The sequence below is a fragment of the Centruroides sculpturatus genome, unplaced genomic scaffold, assembly GCF_000671375.1.
Source record: "Centruroides sculpturatus isolate CEXI.00-Female unplaced genomic scaffold, Cexi_2.0 scaffold874, whole genome shotgun sequence".
Classification (NCBI taxonomy): Eukaryota; Metazoa; Arthropoda; class Arachnida; order Scorpiones; family Buthidae; genus Centruroides; species Centruroides sculpturatus.
The window spans coordinates 220,264-230,590 of record NW_019385253.1 but is presented as its reverse complement, the minus strand read 5'-3'; the positions used below and the strand labels follow the sequence as shown (position 1 = coordinate 230,590).

Below are 10,327 nucleotides of genomic sequence, written 5' to 3'. Positions count from 1 at the left end.
AAATTTCGTCTAGAAGCGAACACTATTTACCTGCAGACATCAGTGAAGGACCAAGCAAAAGGGAAGACAGAACTAGATCAAAAGACTGACTGGACTTACAAGAGAAGACGGCTCTCTTTTTCTTGGTATGTTGTAGTTCGGATACCTCCCTGTTAGGCAGCCCCCTCGTTTTATAGATAGAAATAGGCAGATTTCTTAAATCAGATTTTAAGAATGTTATGAACTTAATTTTTGATAATAAACTCATGTTATTTGTATTTGACTTTGCATTCATCTTCCTGAGAGACTCATTTCCGGACTTCAGAGTGACTCTTACCCTCGTGCCTTAACTATCGGGTTTTGACTAAATCGGCGGTGTGTCCGACAAAACACACCTGGTTGCAGGACCCTACCCTAATCTAACGTAAACTAACTTTTGACGGCTCCTGGTTCCCACATTACGTTAACCTGCAAGAAATATCACAACTTCTTTGCTATTCTATTTAAAACTAGTATATGTCATAAACATAAAAAATACCATTTACAGTATGACTTTCTGAAACACTAAAAATTACTTCCAGATTTGCAGTGTAAACGGAGATGGCACTGCAGGTGTTACACTGATGCCACGAATAAAAAAAGTACGAAAAGTAATAAAATTTGAAAAATTAACAGAATAAATATATAATAACATGTTATAACTTCCTACTACTTTTGCGTGATGCAGACTACTGTTATACGTTATTATTACAAGCACTCGAAACACTTTATAGCGTTGATATGCCTGTTTTTATTACTTTTATATGTGTCTCTCGTACTCAAAAGCCAAACTAATAGTAGATATACTAATAGTAGTTGACTAGTTGACAATTTTTATTTCAACTAAAAATTGAATAAATTTACAATAAAGATTGCCTTGTGTTGTGTGTATGAAGTATATAGTGTTCAAAAACGACAAAAATAATCACCGATACGGTTTCAAATGAAGTAAAATGAAAATTTATATAAAACTAAATGACAAGGAAATGTTAAAATGACTCAGGTTTATCATTGGATAACTTTCAGAACTTTCTTATTCAGATACATAAAGGACCGCAGTGATCATAGACTATTGTGTGAATTTCACCATTTCCTCCCCCTCTCCCAAAAAGTTTTTTATATTTTATCTATCTATATATACAGATACAATAACAATTCACGAATACATATAGCGGAAAGTGGTGCAAGATGAAGCCATGGGGTAAGACGGGGATGTCTGTTTATTCGTGGTTAACGCGCTTTCATCTAGCTGTTATTTGGGGAACTAAATGTCAACCTCAAAAGGGATCACGGGACGAGAGAACGTCCGATCGCTCTCTTTGTTCGGAAGTAAGACAGTTTTCTATGATTCAGCAATAATTCATTTAATCTTACGCCCGCTACAAAGTTTCTTCAAAGTAAGTACCATTGTGAACTTTTACATTACCTTTTAGATGAAGATATTATGGTATTCGAAGTACCCTTTAAGACTGTAATTGTTTAGTTTTGAAATAAAGTTAACCCGTGTTTGCAGTCAGTGTGAGTGGACTACAGAGAGTGGGCTAAATGTTGCCGTTGTGATAAATGGGCACACTGTTCTTGTGCCAATATTGAAAAAAACGACAGTTTAACTATTTTAATTTGTCCTTCTTGTATATAAAAATAATATCCCTATCTTACCCTATGGGTGGGGCAAGATTGTGCATTTAAATATAATTTTAAAATATTAAATTTTCTTGTTTTTTAAACACGTTTTTCAAAAATTAAATTTTGTATTATATATTATCAAATGTTGTAGTTGCCGAGAATAAAAAAATTATTGTTCTCATTAAAGTGGTTGTCATGTTATGACTTTTCAAACCTTAACGTTTTCATCTTGTCCCACCTTCCCCTATATATGTATTAGCAGATAAGCCGTTGCTTGCGCAAAAAGTAACGATAGCGAAGATTAAGATTATTACATTACAGCCAATCTTACCCATTTTCACAGAATGCAAGAATTAAATCTCCCTGTTTTTAGACTAATTACAGAATTTTCAGATGGGTCTAAAAATATGTTTGATTATCCTCTAAAACGCCAAAAAACCGCATCTGCACCTATAAATCTCGCACGTCGCTTTCTCTTAACACTTTCATTATTGTCGTTTTCATTGTTACTTAACACTTCCATTATTGTCACTTCCATTGTTAACACTTCTATTACTATCACTTCCATTCTTAACACTTCCATTGTTAACACTTCCATTATTGTCACTTTCATTCTTACTTAACACTTACATTGTTAAAGACTTAATTTTGTCCCTTCTCTTCCGGGGGAATTTAGAAAAATCCCTTCTTGGTGTGCATTCTCGTGACTTATTGTGTACCAAATTTCAACTTTTAACTTTTAACCGTTTGGGCTCTGCGCTTATTATTATTATCAACCGGTCTAGATTATATATATAGATTTGTTAATTGTTATTTACATAATCTGTACGCATGTTTTAGTTTTAATCTCTTTATTTTCATCTTTTTGCTAATAATGTATTCGCTTTAATTAATCAATTCGAATTTTTTTTTGTACAGTATTTCAAACTATGTGTTTATTTTATATCTTTTTTTTTGTTTTGTCTGGTTATGTAAAGAACAACTGTTAGCTATCAGATAGGACGCCCTTTAGACCCACATCTCGAAGATGCGTATGTAAACTTTACACCGATATTGTTTATCTATCAGCCAATGTTGTAAAAGAATTTCGCCTATTTTTCCGATTTTACTGACTCTCTATTTCCAAATTTTCAATAATATTAATTTAAAATAATTGAGAGAAACAAATTAGAATAAAAAAAATTTCAATTAACCGTCTTACAACATGCGAAAGAAAAGAGGAGGAGATGTCCATCGTTTCCCCCATTTTCGATGGTGTTATATGACCAACTGTATGCTATGGGCACACAGCGCTCTTCATTGACAAGAAAGGAGAGGACCAATCATACATTTTACAAATTACTTCACCGTCCTCTGGAACAAAATATACAACTTTGTTATAATCGAATTAACATGACGCGATATATTTTGTATTGTGGAGATCGATCTAAACAAAAATGAAGAATGGAATCTCGTAATATTCCTGCTTCAGAATTTTTAGTGTTTTTGAAACGCTTTACACTCTGTCACTAACAACTTTTTTCTTAATAAACCCGTTATTAATTCGGCTTACAATGGAGTAGCCGAATGGTGAAGAACACTTCGGAATATTTCTTGAATAGGCCACTTCAGAAAATCTGCCTGATTTTTCGGCCTGTTTTCTTTCATTCCAGATCTACCAGAACTGGCTGACATCTTAAATGTACGATAAAACTGCTGCCACTATATAATAATTATGGGTTCGCGCCCAACAAATGATTTACGTTTTTAACGTCTAAATATAATAAAGTTTAGAAATTATTCTTAAGAGATATTCCCTTCGTAAACTTATGATAAATCATTAATACATCATAAAGACAATTAATACAACGAAATTATGTTGTATATTGCTTTATTGTTTAACTAAAATACAAATAAAAACGACATGGAAATTGAAATAATGTTTTAACCTTTCTATTCACTATTTTGCTGTGTTATAAATAAAGTACAGTACAGTCTCGGTTTTCGAACAACTCAGTTTACGAACTGAATTTCGAACAAATACTCGATTGCCGAACAAGCTACAGATTTTCGATCTGTTGGACAATTAATTAATAATTAATTAATGTTTGTTTACTTTAAAAAAAACATGCCAGACATTAAATGGTTGGTTTTACAGTCGGATTTTATCAGTTATTGCTTACATTTATAAATGTCATACAATTATTTTAAATTGTATTATTGTTTATTTGTTATTATTATTAATTACTCGAGTTTAACGTGATTGCCTTGATAATAATTCCATTCTTAGGATAGGTGAAGAAGAGTGTATGCAATATTTCCATCTTCTGTAAAAAATACTCTGTATTATAATGCCATGGTAAAAATACAGTATACAGTTACAGAATATAGCGACTGAATACTCAATAATATTAAATTTAATGTTTTTCTTACTAATTCTTCTTCTTCGATGGTGTTTATATGGAGATTTTAGCGCAATGTAGGCTCTTTCTCCGAGTAGACTTGTGTATATGTATGATCGCTAGCCGACCGATTAGCCGGCTGTATCGAACAGCCATACGTACGCGCGGGAAATAAATGCCTTCCGGGAGGACTTTTATGGGGAACTGGCCTCCTATCGAACAGCCATACGTACGCGCGGGAAATAAATGCCTTCCGGGAGGACTTTTATGGGGAACTGGCCTCCTATTCAGTCGTTATAGGCAAGGAGAAAACCCGGAAAACTCCAAGCAGCCAGCCTGTCCGACCGTGGCGCAAACCCACGACGAACCTCCCAGTCTTTAGGGTCTAGTCACCACTACGATGAGCGGCAACGGAGACCACTCGCCCACTGGTGGGGGCTTTTCTTACTAATAAAGTAGATGAAACTATTTAACAACGCCTGGTTAATGGGGTAGCCTGTATCCTCGTTGTCAAATATCTCCAGTCTTTCTTTAAGTTATTCCAGTCTTTTATAATCGTAATATATTGTTAAGTTATTATATTTAACAATATATTACGTCCTGGCTGTTAGTCTTTTGCTAAAGTCTTGGTAATATTTTAGCCTTAATACCTGAGCAAGTAAATCCGATTGTTCGTGCGATGATTAGAATTTCAGTTGCCATATTCTGTATCAATTTAACAAAGAGAATAAACTATAGCTTACGTCGTCTCCACGGAATTCTAATTTAAACGATCGCAGGAGATTCGACAATGTTAAAATTAAAATAGTTTTTGCTAATCTCTGTCCCATACATATTCTTTGCCCCGCTCCGAATGGTTGGTAAACGATGGAGTCAATTGGCTTTCGTTCTTCAGATGAAAATCTGAAAGTGTAATTTATTGTTAAATAAAATCTTTATAAGAACTAATTAATGAACCAATTTTAAATGTAATTAATAGTGTACCTGTAGGGATTGAACTTATCAGGTTCACTCCAATAAGCTGGATCTTTTTGCAAAACTTGTACTGGCACTGCTAAAATAGCACCTTTAGGAATTGTGAAATCTTTACAATGGTAATCGTCGGCACATACTCTGTTCAATACTCTACGTATAAAAAGTTTTTAACGTATTATTAATGAAATTAAATAAAAAAGATAAGAGTACTTACAAGAAAGAAAATGGCCAGAATCGAAGAGTTTCTGCAATAACTTGATTTAGCAATTGAAATTTGCATAAGTCGGAATATTGGATTTCCATCTAAAATGATTTAAATAATAGAATTTAAGCTTCCACTCAATAAATTTATTCGGCACGTTATATCAATTGTTTAATTCACACATTAATTAAGTAGAAAAATGTGTATGTAGCAGAATTGCCGTTTATTTTCATTAAATGTCGACGAATGAGCTAAGAAGAAAATCCTCTGAGTGACGGTTGCGTGTTCTATCCTCATCAACAGGATAAACGAGCTTTTCCTTTCTTAAGTCAACTGCTAGTTAAGAAATTTTTTTACACGTGTATCTACATCACGTAGGCTAAGCTTTGACTTCTGCTCTGGGAAATCCAGGAAATTCTTCAAGTTCTGGACATCTCTGCGACTTTAACAAGAGATTTCACGCTGCTGCACCCTAAAAATTTTTCGTCGTATAGAGAACTAGATTTCAATTAGGCAATGGTTACGAGACAGATCATTTTCCATCTCTCAGACCCCATTTTAATAGTCTTCTTAAGTCTCATTTCGAGGTGATTTCCCCATACAAATATATATTTTTAAATATGAAAGATGTAAGCTTGTATTATACATCGTTTAAAACTGGCNTGTTATAATCAATGTTGTTTATATATACAATACTGTTCAATCTAATAAACATTATTGTGAATTTTTACTTATATAAGTGTTATTTTGGATCATTGTATTTTGCTTCCCATTAAGTCCAGGCGTGGTACTTGATTTGAACCAAATATTGTGTAACCCCACCATTTGTGCTAATTGTCTCTATGATTATTTCAAAAAGTATTTCATAAAGATAAATAATAGGTTGTTTAATCTCATAACTTGGTTTGTTTTTTTGTCTTTAGCCATTTATAATATAAATTTAAACTTTAAATGTTAAACTAAAAAATTTAAACATTTTAAAAATAAACACTGCTTTCTTGTTGGGATACCAGCTATATTCCAATTAAAAAATTCTTGGGAATTCCATAATCCTGCATCTGCAGTTGTATAGGAATGCCAACAGTAATTCACTGATCCAAAACTACAGTTTAATTATGTTTATTTTGTTTGATTACGTACATAACTATATGCATTTTGGGCCAACTTACATTTTACAGCCCCTCATCTGTAACTTAAATTAAGAGCTAGGTATAAGTACAAAATTAATTAAACATAATAATGACAATAAAAGTGAATATAATAGTGTCTTACTTTGTATTGAAGCAACCATCTTCTTAAAAATGAAAAGACACAAACATGACTTGGAACATATTTATCTAATACATACAGTACATTAGATTATGGATGTTTTCTGCTATCAAATTAAATTTCCTTTTGTGTATGTCCTTTTCAAGATGTAAAATTTTAATCTGATTTTTGTGTATTGTGCAACCTGTCTGTTCTGTGTGATGATACCATAGTGATTGGTTATGTTTAAGATGTATAGTATGTATAGCGGTATCATGTTCTTTTAATCTTTTACCAAGGGTTTTACAAAGGCTTTCTTTTCGTTCAAATCAATTTTTCACTTTGGAACATATTTTCATGCTTGAAAATGCTATTCTTTTAATATTAATAAAAGAACATAGTATTTTAACAAGTCCATTACAATTTCTTGAGGATTTGACATTATATTAGAACATTGTAAACATAAACCTTCTATTTTGTAATGTGTCAAAGATAACACAAAAATAAATGTTTTTCATCAAACATAGCTTCTCCTTCAATAAAATACCATTTAGTTTCTTCTCTTGCATTAGCTAATATAGTTGAAAACCTTGTTATATTACCATTTTAGAGGCCAATTTGAATATTTTAATGATATGTTTTTTGATAATTTCTATATTCATCTTCAGAGTGAACATAAAATGGAAATTTTTAGGTTGAACAGAGAACAAAAAAATTTTGTTTGAACACAAATTTTGAAGTAGTTTGTTCTATATTAAAAGAATTTATAGCAAACTCTTTTAATTACTTACCATATAATATTTTCTGTAGAGGTACAGAAAATACTATATGTTAACTAATAGAACTTTCATAAAAATAAAGAAATTTTATTTATTTCACAACATGTATTTTAGTAAAACATATTTCTATATTAAATTAAAAATAACAATTTACATCGTCAGAAACGTTCATTTTAATCTCTTCACGGACTTTTTGTTGTAGATCAGGATTACGAGCTAAATGATAAATACTCCACTCCAACGTGGTGCTTGTCGTGTCGTATCTGCAAAGCGTGTTAAAACAATTGTTTATGAAAACCCTATGAGTTTAGTACTATATTCAGCACTTGAATGCAATTACCCGACTGCCATAAACATTATCGCGATTCCAATTACTAAATTGTCTGGAAGTTTTTTCATTCCTCCACCATTTTCATCTTCAGCATCTATGATCGCCTGCAGCAGATCATGCGGATGTTGCTGAAATACAAAATATTATAAATATAATCTGTATATTTCAATTTAAATAATCACATGTAAGTAACCTTACGTCTGATTTTTTTCTGGAGATGACCATTTCTTTACAGGTTTCATAAATCACCGTAAAACACGGAAGATTTAACACGTATTTTAATGTATCTATTTTGTAGCGAATAAAGCTACAGACAGGCTCCACTTCCGGAAAGCAAACTAAATGAAGTATATGACTACAAATTAGTAAACGTATAATAACATAAATAATAAAAATTAATTAACAAATCACTTGTTATTCCAGCTAAAATGTCAGTAGAATCGACTGAGAATGCAGCATGAACCGACTCAATAAATTTATTAGTCTCGTCATTTTGAACATTTGTGGTTATACCAAATGCTGTTGTACAGATTATATCAAATACCAACTTTTTACAAAGGCTGACAGTATTGAACGGATGATTTCCTTGCTTGTCTACGTTACTTAGAAAGATTTTTATTGGGCGAGACATTAACGAACTCATCTAAAAGATAGCAATGTCATGAAAAGGACGAACATTTCGCAATAGTTTATGTAAGAAATATATACCACATTGCATACCATTTTGATTTTTCCTGAAGTGAAACAATTAGTAAGAATAGTTCGTATTTTTTTCCATTCTACCTCAGAGAGTAGGCCAATCATATTTCTACAAACATGATGAGGAAACCCAGCATCAGGTAACACCCACTTGGAATAAGAAAGATGAAACGAAACACTTAATATAATGAAAAATTAGAAATTTTTATGAACATTGCAAAATACTTACGTCTTTCTTGTAAAACTTGTAATTTTCTTTTATCTGACAAAGTTTTAAAACGTCAACATCAGTGCATACAAAATAAGGTTTTGCACCTAAAAAAAATCTAAATATATGTGAAAAAAATAATTATTTACACAAGATTTTCGACATATCCTTAATTAAGTTAATATGATAATTTTATTTAGGGTATTTCATAAGCATAGTTTTACAAGTTCACCAGAGGGATGAGTAAGGAGGAACGAGTAAGAAGGAATGGATTTAAGTTATTTTAATGATGAGGCCACCAGCCAGTGAGACGTTGCTGAAAACCTTTTTATTCTGCAATCAAATTTTCCATCAATGACACATCGTAGTCTGGATGAACCATGTTTAATTCTTCAGCAAGTTCACACTAACTGTGAGTCTGCACTATTAAATTAACTTGAACTCGTTCCTCCTTACTGAGTACCACACTTTACTTCTAAAAGAATAAAGAAACATGAATGTAATTTGTGTAGTTCTAGACTTATAGGAAATCTGTATAGACAATATTGTACACGAAATGTGAATTTTTTCAACAAAAAATTAAATATTACCCAAATATTTTTCCATACTCTTCCAACCAGTTTTCAATACATTTGTCTCTCTACAAAAATGGAATAAACTTAATCTTTTACGTAGAAAAACTTCTTTAGAATTTTTTATTTACAACCACTTACTCCTTTGTTAAATTCTTTTATATTTCCGAAGAGAAAATTCGGTTTAGGACCCGGAATCCCGTAACGTTGAAACAAAGTCATCCTTCGTTTCCTCCATCTGTAAAAATTACACAATAGCTTTAAATAAATGCTTATTTTCCATTATAGAAAGTTTATTTTTTTGTGAAAATAATACTTTTTTGCATATGACCCATGTGTTCGTTGCCTTATTTTAATCGTTATTTTACCTATTATTGGCATCATTTCATCGATTTACAATAAGTCGGAATATATAGGCAGGGTCACTCAGGAGACAGAGTGCACATAATTTTGAAAATTAATAAATTAAATACGTACAGGAAATAAACATTAATTTTTACAAATGCATGTGTATGAAATACCTAAGAGTTTACTCTTCATCCGCAGTGCATGTGGGTACATCGACAGTGGCACACGCATGAATGTAGATTTTCACATTAAAATTTGGGGGTTTCTCAATATCGGTTCTATTTACGCTAAGGGATTTAATTCTTTCTACAAAATACGCGTTACGTTAAGGGAAAATCTTACGCGGTGCGTATTGTGACAACCTGAGTTTTATCGTAAAAAATTGTTGCAATGAAAATCGAATTGAACGGTAGATTGGAGAAGAAGAAAGGATAAAAAGCGAAACAATTGTAGAATACGTTTAAGGAAGAAGGGACTAATTATGTTAATTATATGGTCGTAAACTCTGAGTTTCAAAAAAAGTTTAGCAGGATAAACAAGGCGCATCTGTATTACTTTCAGGAACTCTTCCCAAGTTAATCTAGGTACGATACCTCACGTAGTAAAAAGTTTTGTAAGGTATACGATGTTCTTTTCTCTCTGCAACCATCTCTAATAATTTCTGGATTTGATTTTGCTAAGTTCTCGAAGAATCGGCAAAGAAAATTGAGAGACATTGTATAAAATGAGGTAAGAAAAGGACTCCTAACGTGTGATGCTCGGCGAACTTTATTTATTTTAATAATAAGCTATAATGTATGCACTTGACATAATTCGAGAGTTCTACATTTTATTCTACTATTTGTCGACTGTCTCGTGGCAATTGATATCACTCAAGAGGTTGATTTAAAGAACCAATGAACGTTCCTCTACCATCTCGCTGAGGGGGTAGAGAGAAGGT

At 32.1% G+C, this 10,327-nt stretch overlaps 1 protein-coding gene across 1 annotated transcript; it reads right to left on the bottom strand.

Annotated features, from left to right (window-relative positions):
* Positions 1-3,863: 3,863 nt before the first annotated feature.
* On the bottom strand, positions 3,864-10,036 carry LOC111636745 (cytochrome P450 3A21-like). The gene is made up of 10 exons (XM_023382066.1): positions 9,981-10,036; positions 9,181-9,277; positions 7,972-8,203; positions 7,759-7,898; positions 7,570-7,688; positions 7,384-7,492; positions 5,215-5,303; positions 5,010-5,150; positions 4,769-4,928; positions 3,864-3,950 (listed from the first exon to the last, which is right to left on the bottom strand). The coding sequence occupies exons 1-10, from the start codon at positions 10,034-10,036 to the stop codon at positions 3,864-3,866; spliced, it is 1,230 nt and encodes a 409-aa protein (XP_023237834.1).
* Positions 10,037-10,327: the final 291 nt, after the last annotated feature.

Coding starts and splice junctions, on each gene's coding strand:
- LOC111636745 (XM_023382066.1), bottom strand. CDS start 10,036: ATGGTTGCAGAGAGAAAAGAACATCGTATACCTTACAAAACTTTTTAC. Junction 8,204..9,180: donor TAAAAGAATTTAACAAAGGA/GTAAGTGGTTGT, acceptor GCTATCTTTTAG/ATGAGTTCGTTAATGTCTCG. Junction 5,151..5,214: donor TTCTGGCCATTTTCTTTCTT/GTAAGTACTCTT, acceptor TTTTATACGTAG/AGTATTGAACAGAGTATGTG.